Below are 17360 nucleotides of genomic sequence, written 5' to 3'. Positions count from 1 at the left end.
TTTCCTCTCCTGGAGAGGTCGCTGTGTCTATTCAGTTCGGCTGAATGGGTTGCAGTGACTATGATGATGGTGTAATCCAGAGGCTGAAAAGGGGAATAAATCAACAGGTGAACATTTATGTGTGGATGTTTGCCTTCGGGCAGGACTGGAACAGTCTGGCCTGACTGCCTGACTGACTGGGCGGTAAATAAACTTGAACTTGGCCGCCTGCCTGGTCGCGGACGGGATGTTTGTAAGCACGCAAGTCAAACAACAAAACACCTGTCCTACAGAGTAAGGGAGTGAGTGAGTGTATGTGTGTGAGAGAGAAAGAGAGCGAGAGAGCGAGCGTGCGAGCGAGCGAGAGGGGGAGTGTGTGCGTGGGAGGGACATTCTTTGAAAGCGCTTTACATGGTTCACATAGCCTACTTGAATGACTATGTAAATTATTGATTAGAAGATTATTTTGTCAGTGATAAAAAAATATCGATAAGAAATTGGTACAATAGAATCCTTGAGCTTCAGGCCTACCAATTATGCCTAAAGCCTACGTGCTATAAACAGCTATGGAATAATTCCAATCGCTTGATTGATCAGCTGTGCACGCCAGATAAGTAGATTCAATCATTTCACAATAATAAAACATTAACTTTGGTGGTAGTAGGTAGCCTATTCAACATATTGTCCTCTGAACGTTAGATGATACTTCTGTTGATGAGTCATTGTCATACAGAGAGAGAGAGAGCGAGAGAGAGAGAGAGCGAGAGAGATTAAATTAACGACAGGGGACAGACGTAAGAAGAACAGCAGATCGGTGATATTCGTTCTCGTGACCCTTTGGATTATGGAAACAGGAAAGTTGATCGCGCTCTGGGATTTGATAACGCGCGCCCTTCCCATTTTGAAGGATGATAACGTGGAAAATTAAAGGGCGCAAGGACTATAGAGGACTATAGAGGGGATACAACGCACATCAGATGTGCAGAAAGTAATTCGGAGTGGATATATTGCCGACTGAAGACAGTAAACATTACGTTTTTTTTTATGGACCACATGAATGGACATCAGATGCAGCCGAGAGGGGTATGGCGTTAAGCAGTGAGTCGCTATTCAAAGAGTGACTGATGGGATATGTTAAACTATCATGAGCTAGGCCTATCTAGAATCATATTTTCATATCTTATGGGCAGTGTGTTGAGTCATTTGGGGGGTTGATTCAGTGGCTGACTGTATTTAATAACATATTGGGGCCAAATACATTCTTAAATGGGTTTAATATGTTATGTATGTGTCCAGGACTCCTGCTGCTGTGCATGGTAGCATCTGAGGTGAGGGATGCTGAGACCAGGCCCATAGACTTTGTGTGTGACAGAGAGTCCAGGAGGGACATGAACACTGTGGCAGAGATGGAGGCTGCACTGGTAAACCTATATGATTTAAACAATCTTCCCAGTGGTGTAGTGGTGCCTAGAGAAGTGGGTATACTCAAATTTTACCCCAAATTTCCCAAACGGCCTGAAGGAAAGGTGCCCTGTGTGAAGAATTATATGACAAACAGTGAATGACCTCAAATGATAAATCCCATATTGGTCTTTCACAGTCAGGCCAACCCAAGATGTACTGTGCAGTAGGCTAATAGTAGTCCTACTATTAAAATAGATAAATGAGGCTGTGAACTGAGTCACAAATTCCCAGGTTTCTGATTTTCTCAATTTTTTCAGGTTTTCACTCTCAAAGTCACACTTTTTGAATAGATAAACAATTAAATTGGACCTTCTAAGTCCATAATAATGCTTAAACCACATGAGGAGACCACTTTTGAGGTCTGGGAAAAATTGAATACACTTGTATTTTTGTTAACCTTTAATTCAACTGTGCAAGCAACTGGCACTGTTATTTAGTTAGCAGTGTTTGAATCCTGGGCCAATTGTGCGCCGCCCCATGCCCCATGGGTCTCCCGGTCAGCTACGACAGAGCCTGGATTCGAACCAGGATCTCTAGTGGCACAGCTAGCAATGCGATGCAGTGCCTTAGACCACTGTGCCACTCGGGAGGTTAGGTTTTAGAGTGGGCTTTCTCGCAAATTGCATTTTGGAACATTCACGCGTAGGCTTACTGCCGTGTGCACATTGCTGCGCTTAAAGTGTGAAGAAATAATAGTTTATCAACATTTTAAGCTAAACATTCTGATCTGTTCCATCAGCCTTTTAAATTGATACAGCATATACCTCCACTACACTACTTTAAAACGCATCGTGGGGATTAAGAAGTAAGTAAGTATACGCAAAGCCCACAAAAAAAATAAAAAATTGGGTAATGCCGTATACCTGCATATACCCTCCACTACACCACTGAATCTGTCTGTCCGGCTGTCTGTCCGTCCGTCTTGCATATCTCCTTTAATGTCTGTATGCTTCTCTCCTCTCTTCAGGCTGATTGTGATGCCTTGAAGACACTCCCGTCCCCCATTCAGCTCCCTTGCATCAAGGTTCACAAGGCTTCCTGGGAGAGGAAATTAGTACGCTATCAAACACTTCAACTTCTGCTTCTCAAGGCAGATTATTTGTTTTCCTCGGTTCAGTAACATCCAATTGTGGTAATAATTTGATGTTTGTATCTCTCTCGTGTGTGTATGTCGGTGTGTGTCTGTCTGTGTGTGTGTGTGTGTTTACCCCAGGCCCAGGAGAAGAGGGGGGACATAGCTGCGTCTCTGGGGGCTTTGTATGGGAGTGTGAGGGTGGTTAAGACTCAGAGCCAGCCTGGCTGTGCCTCTGCTCTGCTGGAGAGACTGGAGCGCACTGTCAACAACTACCTACACATAGTCACACACCTGGACATCAGGGTAAGAGATAATAATAAATACACACACAGACACACAGACACACATACACACACACACACACAGACACATATACACACACACACACACACACTATAGCTTGCTTCATAGCCAATGGAAGTAGGGTTGCTGATGGAGAATAAAATATTTTTCACAAAAGTAGTGCACTGGGCCTTAGTATTAGCAGACCTATATAGACTTCTGTAGAGCGGGCACATTTCAGAATTGGCAAAAAAGCTAGTAATTAAGAACAGTATCTTCCAGGATTCAATAGTTGGAATTGTAAAAGTTGTTGCCCCCTTTCTCTGTGATTGTCATTCTAATGGAATCCAAAAAGAACAAAACCCTGTCCTCAAACATTTACATCAAAAGGTGCAAAGTTATGGGCAAACACACAAAACATCCACATCAAATAAAATTTTTTATTGATCAAATAACATGGAAAACAACCACTTTTTTGCTGTATTAATTTACCATCCTTACAAACCACTTAATGTAAATGTACATTACTATATTGTACATAGGCTGGTCATCTAGGTTTGTACCTGTAGACTTTCCATCACCATGAAGAAAAACAATGCACAGTACAGTAATTGAGTACATTGAGACATCAAGTGTTTGTGATGATGTAGCTCAGTTGGTAGAGCATGGCACTTGCAATGCTAGGGTTGTGGCTTCGATTCCCACGGGGGACCAGTACAAGAAAGTATGAAAATGTATGCACTCACTACTGTAAGATGCTCTGGATAAGAGCGTCTACTAAAAAGGAATGAATAGACCATTTCAGTTTTCACATAGAAATAAGTTACATTTGCAAAGTATTTAAAGAAACTGGAAAACATATATCAAGCAAGTATTTTTATATCCCACAAGTATTATCAGATTAACTGTTTTATACAGATAATTATCAGACTCAAGTTACAAATGCTAGTATACACTCAATGTAGCTTTTATTCCACAAATGTAGTGCACTGGGCCTTTACGTCCTGTATTAGCGGCGTCTTCAGCGCTGGCAATTTGCTTAGCTTGCTTATTGGCCACTTGTTGGTGTGCAGTGAGTGTAAGCCTTTCAGAGTTGCTAAGTCACTTTCGTTTCCATATGAATCAGGAGTATCCTGTCTTCTTCCAGTAATCCCTCGTTGACTCCCTCTCATTTCATACGTAGCTGTGACCCCAACGACCCCTGGTCTTCCTTCCCCAGGAAGAATAGCAGATAGCAGAGCATACCTTCCCCATGACAGAGACATAGCCACGTAGGCCAAGCATGGAGAGCTTATGCAATGGACAGGCCATTCACTAGCAACATTTGTAGTTAAAAGACTGGCTAGAGATGAGCAAAACAGAACAGTGAAATTGCAATAGTTTATTTCCAATTGTCATTCACAGTGTTTCTCGAGTGTGTCTCAATCTCATCAGACAATGTCAACAACATGCTTTCATGTGTATGATAATTTCAATGCAGACGACTACAGCTCTCAATCCACAAATGCATAGCTAAAGTTAATTGCATTTGTAATGGAAACCATTGACATATTTAGTTATGTGTGTTATACTGACTCTCTCGCTCTCTCTCTCCCTCAATTCTCTCCTTTTTCTCTCCCCCCTGTCTCTCTCTCCCTCTCTTTCCATCCTACCTATCCCCCACCTTCTTGCTCTTCCCCCTGGTCCTAAAGGGGTCTGGGGAGAGCCCGTTGTTGTCCTGTACCCCTCAGAGTACCCAAAGCCTGAGCACCGTTCTGTGGACTTTCAGCAGACTGATCACTGGAAAGCTGGAGTGGCTTATGGCTGACCTGACCCACGGGTGCCCCTGAAGAGGAAGGAGAGGAGATGAGGAGAGGAGAGGGAGCTACTTTAGAGTATTGAGATGCACCCAGAGAGGAGAGAAGGCTAGGGAGCTGCTTTAGAGTATTGAGATGCACCCAGCGAGGAGAGGAGATGACACAGCCCCCTGCATGCTGCCACGCACCAAGCAGCACTTTCTCTGGTTGGTTAGATATTAGAGACAGTGGAAACTTGTTTAATGAAACATAGAGATATGTCACCCTCTGCTGGTCATTCTTTGGAACTACAGCTCACTGTTTCTGGCATTAGCATGGACTGACTGCATACTGTTTCTGCAGTAATACAAGAACAAAAGGAATAAGAATGTACATGTTATATACAGAGACAATTGACCCAATTTCATGATGATTCTTCCATTGTAGCCGCCATCCATTTATGAAGCTCCAAAGCTATGCACAGCTGTCTTGCCAAACAAATAGGCCTATAGGCTTGCTTCAAACATGGAAAACCATGCCGCTCATGAGTACAGGAAATCGTTGTGATATGGCACAATACACTTCTGTGGATTAAATTCTACCCACATAATCAATTAAGCAATGTCAGCCTACCATAAACACGTTTCCAATACGTACAGTTCCATTTACAACCACAAAAACCAATAGGCTACCAAGAAAACCATAATATAATCTATCTATTTCTATGATGAAACGTACCGATATGTAGCTATACCCAGGGGCGTCATTTGGGTTCTTGCATTGGAATGATATTGAATTCTGCTTATATCACACTACACCACAATAAACATAAAAGTTCAAATGCAGTGCTTTTGACCAAGAAGTGACAGGTTGGTGCAAAATCTACGCTGCTCTATCAGCACCCTCCACACTAAAGCAAGGCTGTTGAAAACCCATGCTAGCTAAGTAAATCATTTTGCCATTCCATTCCCACATTTTTGCTGAAATGACGCCACTGGCTATACCACCAAGATTTTGATAAAAAAAACAACCAGCTAGATTGTTTCTTACGTTTTCAGAAGAGTTGCAGCCTCCTTGATGCTCTGTGGAACCTTCTGAGTAATCGATCATTCCATTCTCCCCAAAATCTTCTTGTAAAATCCCCCACAAATGCCAGTTGGATTAGTTGAGCTTTCCTCGGGTATAGCATGCTTCTTCTGTGCTGAATGAACACGTTTGTCAAAGTGGAAAATGAGTTCTCGCATGTAGCTGTGGACGCACCACTCATGAGCCCTATGATTTCATTTTGAATATCGTGTGACGTGTGTGGCATTGTGGGGTATGGTGCTAAACACCTTGCAAATTCCTTGTCTTTTCTCGATCTCATCCAATGTCCAGCTCAGTGGTTACTGGTTTGAAACAAGGAACTCAATGATGTCCACAATCACTGACAAATACATGCCATTTATTGCCAGCTGCCCATCATTAACAAGTGTTGACAACGATGTTCCCATAGCACTTCAAACTTGTTTTTCTTTCCACAGTGCAGTGCATTTCAAATGCTCTTTGCTTGATGCGTGCCTTGCGAATCATTTGGTACTATCAATAGCATGCTTCCAGTTAGAATACCTAATGGGTGAAGGCCTTGTCTGCGTTAGCATTGGACCCAACACAGAACTTTCGACATGGGAAACAAAATGCAGCATCTGCAGTAACCGAGTATTCCAGCCACTCTCTTCCTATGAACCAATTGCTATTACATTTTCGTTTTTAGACAGAAAACCTGCAGCTAGGGTAGGATTCTAGGCTACTCTGGGCTGGCTCCTCTGTTCCAAGATCGTCAGGAACAGTCGGAGTTGGAGGGGGCTGAGGAGCCATTATCCTGGCACCGCTTGTGGAGGGGTGGGTAGGCTCTGCACGCAGAGCTAGCTGGAGCTCGGCAGCATCATCGCTGCTGGACTTGGCGGCGGCCTCGGTGGTTGGATGATGCTGCTCATCGCTCTCCTTCTCCTTTTGGCTTTGTGTGGGTACTTTGGCAAAGCTAATTTCTGATATCCATCGTGGCAGTGGCAGATTAGCTGGTTTGAGCTAGCTAAATAGGCTAAGGCTAATAACACTAACGCTTTATGCAGCTAGTTAAGAAACTAAACTCTGTGGTGGTGGGGCATGAGGCAGAGTTGAGTGAAGCAGCGACAACGTTATTCAGTTAGCCTACCACAGACGAGAAGCATTTTCCCCCCACTTTTTATGGAAACCCAATGGAGTCATACCTAACCACCCCAGTAGCTTTCCAGAACTCCCCTACACACACCGCAGCGGGCTCTGACCATTGTTCTGACACAGCGCAGCGGAGATACAGATTTTGCGCAAACCTGTCACTCAATCAGTTGAACTTTTTTGCTATTTTGATATAGGGACATAAAACTGAGGGGGTACAAGTTTCAACTGAGGGGGCTAAGCCGCCTTTTACTCCCTCGTGGAGCCTGGCCAGTTTAGCGGGTGTAGCAAAATGCTTGTTACTAGCTCCTAACAATGCAGTAAAATGTCAAACAAGTACACAAATAATTAAAATAAAAAATGTATAACATCGCGACGAATCCAATTAACAACCCAAATAGCACTGTAACAGTAATCAAAATGTAATCTATATGTACAGTGTCTTCGGAAAGTATGCAGACCCCTTGACTTTTTCCACATTGTGTTACGTTACAGCCTTATTCTAAAATTTATTAAATAAAACAATTCCTCAGCAATCTACACACAATACCCCATAATGACAAAGTGTGAACAGGTTTTTAGAAAAAAAGAGAAATACCTTATTTACATAAGTATTCAGACCCTCTGCTATGAGAGTCGAAATTGAGCTCAGGTGCATCCTGTTTCCATTGATCATCCTTGAGATGTTTCTACAACTTGATTGGAGTCCACCTGTGGTAAATTCAATTGATTGGGCATGATTTTGAAAGGCACACACTTGTCTATATAAGGTCCCACAGTTGAAAGTGCATGTCAGAGCAAAAACCAAGCCGTGAGGTCGAAGGAATTGTCCATAGAGCTCCGAGACAGGATTGTGTCGAGGCACAGATCTGGGGAAGGGTACCAAAAAATGTCAGCAGCATTGAAGGTCACTCTGACAGAGCTCTAGAGTTCCTCTGTGGAGATGGGAGAACCTTCCAGAAGGACAACCATCTCTGCAGCACTCCACCAATCAGGCCTTGATGGTAGAGTGGCCAGACAGAAGCCACTCCTCAGTAAAAGGCACATGACAGCCCGCATGACATAAATATGTGGTGTATAAACAGTGTAACTAAATACAAACTATAGTAGTAGAAATAATGTATTATAATGAGCTGTCGGGAATACAGTATTTAAATACTCAGTGTGAAACTGGAAGTGTCTAGTGGTTCAATGTCTCTATGACACGGGACAGCAGCGTTGGCTGTGTGTGTGAGTGTGTGTGTGAGTATGAGGGGTGGGTGTGATAGCTTGTGTGTGTGTTTTGTGTGAGTGAGTTTGTGCATCACCTGGTAAACAGCTAGTGATGGCTGTTCAACAGTCTGATGGCCTGGGGCGCAGCAGTCTAAGGATCCCAGGCTGTGTCACAGCGGCCATGACCGGTAACCCCATGGGGCGGCGCACAATTGGCCCAGCGTCGTCCGGGTTAGGGGAGGGTTTGGCCGGGGGGATTTCCTTGGCTCATCGTGATCTAGCGACTCATAGTGGTGGGCTTGGCGCCTGAAAACTGACTTCGGTTGTCAGTTGGACGGTGTTTCCTCGGACACATTGGTGCGGCTGGCTTCCGGGTTAAGCGAGCAGTGTGTTAAGAAGCAGCGTGGCTTGGCAGGTCATGTTTCGGAGGATGCATGACTCTTGACTTTCACCTCTCCCGAGTCTGTTGGGGAGTTTCAGCGATGAGACAAGATCGTAACTACCAATTGGATATCACGAAATTGGGGAGACAAAGGGGGTTAAAAAAAACAGTCTGATGGCCTGGTGATAGAAGCTGTTTCTTAGTCTGTCGGTCTTGGCACTGATGCACATGTACTGACTCCGTCTGCTTGACGGTAGCCGAGTAAACAGTCTGTGGCTCAGGTGACTGAGGTCCTTAATGATCTTCTTCCTTTGACACTGAGTGCTGTAAATGTCCTGGAGGGCAGGCAGTGTGCCCCCGGTGATCCCTTGGGCTAACCGCACCACCCTCTGGAGAGCCATGCAGTTGAGGGCGGTGCAGTTGCTGTACCAGGCGGTGATGCAGCACGACAGAATGATCTCAATGGTGCATCTGTAGAAGTTCATTCTGTAGGTTCCCCACTGGGCACAGAAGTCAGTTCAACATCTAGTTTTGATTCACATTTGGTTGAGTTGTCAACTAATGTGAATTAACGTTGTTTTCTTCCTCTGAATTGGTTTGTAAAGCCTCTTGCACACTGGTTGCATCAAACTGTATGGTTTCCAGCAGAAGTCCATTACTTTCATTGGGAGGCAATCCGCACCGCTGCAACTCATCTGCTGGACTAGGTTGTGGTGCGTGACACTGTGTGCAGTGTCTCACATGCGTTGGATATTTTAAACTTGTGCATTGCTTTGCCGTGAAGACTACGTAAAATGCAACGTACGGCAATACTCTGTGTGCACGCTGCGTATGGGGGACTTTACACGCAGGCATGCGCGTGCACAACACACCTATTTTAATATTTTCTCCTGTCTGATTGTGTAGGGTTCATGGTGGGCCAGTGTGGGCAATACCAGTCCAGGGCGGCAGGTCCGGGCGGCAGGTAGCTTAGTGGTTAAGAGTGTTGTGCCAGTAACCGAAAGTTCGCTGGTTCTAATCCCCGAGCCGACTAGGTGAAAAATCTGTCGATGTGCCCTTGAGCAAGGCACTTAACCCTACTCGCTCTGGATAAGAGCGTCTGCTAAATGACTGAAATATAATAGCCATGTTCAAAGTGGTATACCTAATCATCAGTATGACTGTGCTGTCTGTCTGTGCCATCTCCACAAACGGGGTTCTGGAAAGGGTGTCCACCTACATCAAATATGATTCTTCATGTTCTGAATTGTTCAGTGGGGTCTTTCTCTAACATATCATTAATATCATATAAAAAAAATCAGATTTTGTAACCTACTACATTTGATAATTAACACAGAGCTCTGTTGACAGAGCGGTGCGTTTTCTCGCAGTGACTTCTAAGGATTTTACATGTTGTGGTGGTCATCTGCAAAGTTGTTTCCACGGGTTGCAAAAAAGCCAAATGAACATGACACGAACTGAATTAAATGTAAAACGCTTTGAAAATAAAATGATTGCGGTACGCTCAGTGCTCCGTTGACATTTCACAGAGATATGCTGGTTTTTGTGAGAAATCTTTGAAAAAGAACAGGAATTTCGCATGAATATGAAAAGCGTATAGCCTACTAAAATATGCAGTGGTGTAGTGGAGGGTATATGCAGGTATACGCAGTGTATCCACTTATTTTTCAGTGGGCATTGCATATACTCACTTCTTAATCCCCACAATGCATATCAAAGTAGTGTAGTGTAGGTATATCCATTATCAATTAATAAGTCTGATGGAACAGATCAGAATGTTTATCTTAAAATGTTGATAAACTATTATTTCTTCACATTTCAGGCACAGCAATGCGCACACAGTGGTAGGCCTACATGTTCCAAAATACAATTTGCGGGAAAACACCGTTCTAAAATGCGCACCACACTTGTGAGCAGTTTCATGGAATGACAGTTCGAAAGAGGGGGGGGGGGGATCTAAAGATGCAACAGCTATCATGGGTTGTTAATATGACTAGGGTAGTGCATTTGGCTGCTAGACAATGAAAGAAAATGGAAAGAAAACCAATAGAACAGGAGAATGCATATGAGGAAGTCTTTATAAAATAATTGCCTACACATTTCTAAGGTGGGATTTTGCCTATAGGCTACTTTGAAGCAAGGTAAGACATGCCTCATCATATGAAGTAAAATGTCCAGGAATCAAACAATTAAAAAATATTATAATTATAAAAATATAGTGATTCTGATAGGCCTGACCTCCTTCTGGTAGCTAACCAAACAACAGCGCTAGGTGCCTGTGCACTTGAATTAGACTACACAAAAAAGTATACATTTCTTATATTTTTCCCAGACCTCAAAAGTGGTCTCCTGATGTGGTTTAAGCATTGTTATGGGCTTAGAAAATCCAATGTTGTTGTTTTTCTATAATAAAAAAAAGTGTGACTTTGAGAGCAAAAACCTGAAGAAAATAGAAAAAATCTGAATCCTGTGAATTTTTGACTCAGTTGACAGACTAATTTATCTATTACCCTACTTGCACAGTACAGCTTGGGTTGGCCTGACTGTGAAAGACCAATATGGGATTTATCATTTTACAGTGCCTTCAGAAAGTATTCACACCCCTTTACTTTTTCCACATTTTGTTGTGTTACAAAGTGGGATTAAAATGTATTTAATTATAATTTTTTGTCAACAATCTACACAAAATACTCTGCAATCTAAAAGTGGAAGAATGTTTTTTTTTAAATGTATTGATGCAAAATAAAACATTAATATATCTTGATTAGATAAGTATTCAACCCCCTGAGTCAATACATGTTAGAATCACCTTTGGTAGCGATTACAGCTGTGAGTCTTTCTAAGAGCTTTGCACACTTGGTTTGTACAATATTTGCCCATTATTCTTTAAAAAATACTTCAAGCTCTGAAGTATTTTTTAAAGAATAATGGGCAAATATTGTACAAACCAAGTGTTGTTGACCATTGATAGACAGCCATTTTCAAGCCTATTTCAGTGAAAGCTGTAACTAGGCCACTCGGGAACATTCAATGTCGTCTTGGTAAGCAACTCCAGTGTGTATTTGGCCTTGTGTTTTAGGTAATTGTCCAGCTGAAAGGTGAATTTGTCTCCCAGTGTCTGTTGGAAAGCAGACTGAACCAAGCTTTCCTCTACGATTTGCCTGTGCTTAGCTCTATTCTGTTTATTTTAATTTTTTAAAAAACTCCTTAGTCGTTGCCGATGACAAGCAAACCTATAACATGATGCAGCCACCACCATGCTTGAAAATATGAAGAGTGGTACACAGTAATGTGTTGTGTTGGATTTTTCCCAAACATAACGCTTTGTATTCAGGACAAAAAGTTAATTTCTTTGCCAATTCTTTTGCTGTATTACTTTAGTGCCTTATTGCAAACAGGATGCATGTTTTGGAATATTTTTATTCTGTACAGGCTTCCTTCTTTTCACTCTGTTATTTATGTTAGTATTGTGGAGTAACTACAATGTTGTTGATCCATCCTCAGTTATCTCCTATCACAGCCATTCAACTCTGCAACTGTTTTAAAATCACCATTGGCCTCATGGTGAAATCCCTGAGCCGGCAACTGAGTTAGGAAGGGCACCTGTATCTTTGTAGTGACTGGGTGTATTGATACACCATCCAAAGTGTAATTAATAACTGCATCATCCTCAAAGGGATTTTCAATGTCTGCTTTTTAAAATGTAACTACCAATAGGTGCCCTTTTTTGCGAACCATTGGAAAACCTCCTTGGTCTTTGTGGTTGAATCTGTGCTTGAAATACACTGCTCGACTGAGGGACCTTACAGATAATTGTATGTGTGGAGTACAAAGATGGGGTAGTCATTTAAAAATCATGGTAAACTCTATTATTGCACACACAGTGAGTCCATGCAACTTACTATGTGACTTGTTAAGCACATTTTTTGTCCTGAACTTATTTAGGCTTGCTATAACAAAATGATTACATACTTATTGACTCAAGACATTTCAGCTTTTCATTTTTAACAAATGTATAAACATTTCTAAAAACATAATTCCACTTTGACATTATGGGGTGTTGTGTGTAGATCAGTGACACAAACTCTCAATTTAATCAATTTTAAATTACGGCTGTAACACATCAAAATGTGGAAAAAGTAAAGGGGTGTGAATACTTTCTGAAGGCAGGTCATTAAGAGAGTATGTCTCTGTTTCCTTCACCGGAGGGGCCATTTGGGACATTTTTGGCAAAATTAGAGTATACCCACTTTTCCAGGCACCACTACACCCCTGAAAATATTAAAATACTACATGTCATGTCTCAAAATCGATATCTATCTTACCTCCATGTTGTTTAATGTCCTCTGGATTGGAGAAGAAAGATGACGAGTTCAATGGTGAGCCTGTCAGTTAGCCTTAATTCTCACACAGCATCCAGCCTAATTGACGCAATACTATTTTCCAGATTTTTGTCCACTTTTTTTCTCTGGCTTCCAATGGTCACCCCAATTTTGGCCATCCTACAAGGGTAAAAAAGTCATACATTTTTGAACGGATTATGTTAGAGACATTAGGTTTTTCACCATTGGTTTTCTCAGATGAGTATCTACGCAGTTAATATTATTTTACCCATTGGTCAAAATATGCTTTTTTTGATTGGACACCCTACTGTATCCTTCAAAACACCACTGATCTTGGATCAGATTACGTTTATATGCTATGCCCATTTCTAACCTTATTCATAATAAGGGGGATGAAGATTTGAGTTTTTTTTTTTTTTTGATTTATCACGTAGAAAAACAGGTAAGGTTGGAAACCCAAAAGGGTTTATATGAAAACTATACCACAAAAAACAATATAATATAAGTACAAAAAATGTTTGTTCAATCAGTTAAACAAAGCATACTAATTATAGATGTGCATGATATAGTCAGTATACAATAAAAAACATGTTTGATTATGTGTATTTGTACGTGTGAGAGTTAGGCTACATGGAGGAGACTACTGGGTAGTTAAGTTCATCAGGCTGACCCCTAGTCTACGCTTGAAGTTATTGAGGGATGATGATGAATTCCTATCTTCATTCTAATGTGAAGAAAATAATTCCAGAGTATGGAACCTCTGAATCTACTAGAGAATTGACTATGTGAGGTGCAGCAGTGGGGAGGGTGAAGGTTATCGCAGTGTCTTGTGTTGTATGCATGGATTTGGGAATTAACCTGGAAGAATCCATTGAAGGGTTTACGTAGGCTGTCTGGGAGGTATGTGTATTTGTAGATGAAGATGCATAATTGGAGTATATTGATGTTGTAGATAGACAATATATTGAGTTTCTTAAACAGAGGGGCAGATGGAGCCAAGTAGTTAGAGGAGGTGGCTAGTCTTGCAAATGTCTTTTGTGTGGTGAGTAATTTGTGTAGGTAGAAAGCACATGTTTTGGCCCAGAAAAATAATCGACCCTGTATCAGTAGTTGTAGGGACAACATACCCTAACCATGATCAACCAGACATGATCAGTCGAGCTCTGGGGCCAGAGTTTGGAGGCAGCATTGGCATCTTGTTCTTCTTTGCCAACGTGTGTGGCAGTTCCCTGTATGTGCTAGGCCTAGTCAAAGTCATCATCGACCCACCCCCTGCCGTGCGCTTCCTGTATTTGCCCGGCACACTGGCGGACACGAGGCGTTACTCCTCCTACCTGTTGGATCTGAGTAGAGACCTGGGACCCACCCTGCTCATCCATGGGGTCATGCCTGTCATCACCACTGACCTCTAACCCCTGACCCCTGACCCCTGACCCCTGACCCCTGACCCCTCACCTCTAACCCCATCTCCAGTTAGGTCTGCTGGGTAGAGACCTGAGACCCACCCTGCTCATCCACAGGGTCATGCCAGTTGTCACCACTGACCTCTAACCCCTGACCCCTCACCTGGCTCTGACCTTATCACCAGCTGGGCCTGCTCAATAGAGACCTGGGCCCGACCCTACCCAACCATGGGGTTACACCTGTTATCAACACTGATCGTGTGTATGTTCTGATGTGGATGTTCTGATAACTGCACACTGGGCTTACTAGAGGTGTGGTGCTGATTTTAACACAATCGTCCATGAGGTCACAATATATTCCCGTCACTTATTTATGTAACATTGGCACAATTCTCATTTTTTGTATGTACCACTAAATTAAAATAAATTATAAATGGTATTTTCAATAACATAATCCTTTTCTCCATCCAATGTGCAGAAAATGCATGCTGGTGTGAACTATTTCCAGACCAGAAGGGGGCGATATATGCTTAGCAACTTCACCAGAGCTACAGTAAGACAACAATTTCACTGTAGTGATTGAAGGACAGCTGACGCAGGGCTTGAACCAGTGACTGTACAGTTACAGGTCATGTGCACTACATCATGTGCCATCTGTGTCCTGACAAAGGCAGTCAAATCCTAGCATCCAGGGAGGCTAGCCGCTAGTCTTTTCCCCCTCAATCGCTACATTACTATGCACTCTATATGGGCAATAAATGTCACAATATATTTTATTTTCTCACCAAAGAAGATTCCCCCCAACAATTATTAATCTTTTGGGATTATTTTCACCCTACTTGTGATAAACAGGTTTGTCTCCACTATAATGATTAACACAAGGAGAGTCTCTAGTCTACATACCCATCATCCACAGCGTTTTATGCCACATGGGAGGTCACAGTAAAACAGTTGGTATTCCACAGACTGACTCAACCAGCACTTCTGTGAAGTTAACCCTATGTGGGATCCAACCCTAATAATTGAACGGTAGGTAATACAATACTCAATGTGATGTGTGTGTATCCCCTTCACAAAATATTCACTACCACATCTCATCTGACTTTTCCATTGGTTTACAATCTACAGTCATTTTACACAGCATGATGGTGAGGCTCAGAAATACCCAGTTAATGCACGTCACTGGTTAACACATGGTGGGAATGGTGGGTGACTGGGCAGTGGCATCGACGCCTCCAGCAGGCAGTAACGGTACCAGGCCTGGCTGCCTGTGCCATCGAGACGCGACACCCAACTGCGTCACGTTTGCTACAGAAAATCTCCATGAGTTCACATATGTGGGTGGTCGCACCCACCACTGCCGATGCCAACAGGGTATGTGGGCGCAGACATAACCAAGCCAATGGAGATGGACAGTCAAATTGTTATTCCATTTCTATGGCTTCCGTTTTACAGGGGATGAATACCACAGTGCAGTTGGTTTCTTAGTCATGGTGATGATGACGTAGGTGATAATGATGATGATGATAATAATGATAATGATGATAATAATGTGATGCTGATAATGATGATAATGATTATGATAATGTGATGATAATGATGGTGATAATGATGATGATGATGATGATGATGATAATGTGATGATAATGATGGTGAGAATGATGATGATGACGATGATGATGATAATGATTATGATAATGTGATGATAATGATGGTGATAATGATGATAATGTGATGATAATGATGGTGAGAATGATGAGGATGATGATGTAAAAATACTAAACTTCTTGTGATGATAAAAACTTTTCCATTGTTATGATCTGTGTAGCCCTAGAATCACATACTGAACAAAAATATAAACGCAACATGTAGTGTTGGTCCCATGTTTCATGAGCTGAAATAAAAGATTCCCGAAATTTTCCACACGCACAAAAAGCTTATTTCTCTCAAATGTTGTGCACAAAGTTGTTTACACCCCTGTTAGTGAGCATTTCTCATTTGCCAAGATAATCCATCCACCTGACAAGTGCGGCATACCAAGAAGCTGATTAAACAGCATGATCATTACACAGGTGCACCTTGTGCTGGGGACAATAAAAGGGCACTCTAAAATGTGCAGTGTTTTCACACAACACAATGCCACTGTCACGGATGCCGCCGAGGCTGCTCCTCCTCCTTGCTCGGGCAGGCTTCGGCGTTCGTCGTCCCCGGAGTACTAGCTACTACCGCTTGATGTTTTCAATGTTTGTTTTGTCATGTCTAGTGGGTACACCTGTTGCGTATTCTGTATTGATTATGTCACGTATAAGTTCACCTGTTTTATGTTTTGTCTTTGTATGTTATTGTCCGCGTGTCTTGGATGCCTTGTGTCGGTGTTATACTCATTGTGTCATTTTACGCATATGGTGTTTTTCCCCTCCACTGTTGGAGATGTTTATTTTCGTGCGTATTTCGTGTTCTAGTAAAGTCGTCTTTACTTATCCTCTGTGTCCTGCGCCTGACTCCACCACCGCATACACATCAGCCTTTGACAGCCACAGATGTCTCAAGTTTTGAGGGAGCATGCAATTGGCATTCTACTGCAGGAATGTCCACCAGAGCTACTGCCAGATAATTTAATGTTAATATCTCTTCCATAAATCGCCTCAAACGTCGTTTTAGAGAATTTGGCAGTACATCCAACCGGCCTCAGAACCGCAGACCACGTGTAACCACGCCACCCCAGGACCTCCACATCCGGCTTCTTCACCTGCAGGATCATCTGATGTGGAGGAGGGGGTTAGTAATAAAGCCCTGTCTGTAATAAAGCCCTTTTGTGGGGAAAAACTAATTCTGATTGGCTGGGCCTGGCTCCCCAGTAGGTGGGCCTATGCCCTCCCAGGCCCACCCATGGCTGCGCCCCTGCCCAGTCATGTGAAATCCATAGATTAGGGCCTAATGAATTTATTTACATTGACTGATTTCCTTATATGAACTGTAACTCAGTAAAATCTTTGAAATTGTTACATGTAGCGTTTATACATTGTTTAGTTTAATTCTATGATTGGGCTCTGGGATGACCTGTTTTTGAGAGTGAAATGGCCAGATTCACAATGTATCAAATGATTACATCCTCTCAGGGGTTATATCAGCCAGGGTTATATGGAAATAAAATATGAATGTATGCATAATCAATTCAAATCGAATTTTAAGGAATATAGCATTTTCCTTATTTTATGACCTAGGGCCCAAGATTTTTATAACTAACCC

At 42.4% G+C, this 17360-nt stretch overlaps 1 protein-coding gene across 2 annotated transcripts; it reads left to right on the top strand.

Annotated features, from left to right (window-relative positions):
* Positions 1–662: 662 nt before the first annotated feature.
* LOC311146708 (uncharacterized protein) lies at positions 663–9891 on the top strand. Of its 2 annotated transcripts, none has more exons than XM_084183260.1 (5): positions 663–1062; positions 1276–1400; positions 2411–2497; positions 2657–2821; positions 4492–9891. In XM_084183260.1, the coding sequence occupies exons 2-5, from the start codon at positions 1293–1295 to the stop codon at positions 4627–4629; spliced, it is 498 nt and encodes a 165-aa protein (XP_084039386.1). In that variant the 5' UTR covers positions 663–1062; positions 1276–1292; the 3' UTR covers positions 4630–9891. The 2 variants fall into 2 exon arrangements, with proteins under 2 accessions (XP_084039386.1, XP_084039385.1); XM_084183259.1 differs by having other exon boundaries at positions 663–1077.
* Positions 9892–17360: the final 7469 nt, after the last annotated feature.

Source organism: Coregonus lavaretus, assembly GCF_964263955.1.
Source record: "Coregonus lavaretus genome assembly, chromosome: 19".
NCBI classification, from domain to species: domain Eukaryota; kingdom Metazoa; phylum Chordata; class Actinopteri; order Salmoniformes; family Salmonidae; genus Coregonus; species Coregonus lavaretus.
Note: the sequence above shows the minus strand (reverse complement) of the source record. Positions and strands in the feature narration are given on the sequence as shown.

Coding starts and splice junctions, on each gene's coding strand:
- LOC311146708 (XM_084183259.1), top strand. Junction 1,401..2,410: donor CAGAGATGGAGGCTGCACTG/GTAAACCTATAT, acceptor TCCTCTCTTCAG/GCTGATTGTGATGCCTTGAA. Junction 2,822..4,491: donor TCACACACCTGGACATCAGG/GTAAGAGATAAT, acceptor CTGGTCCTAAAG/GGGTCTGGGGAGAGCCCGTT.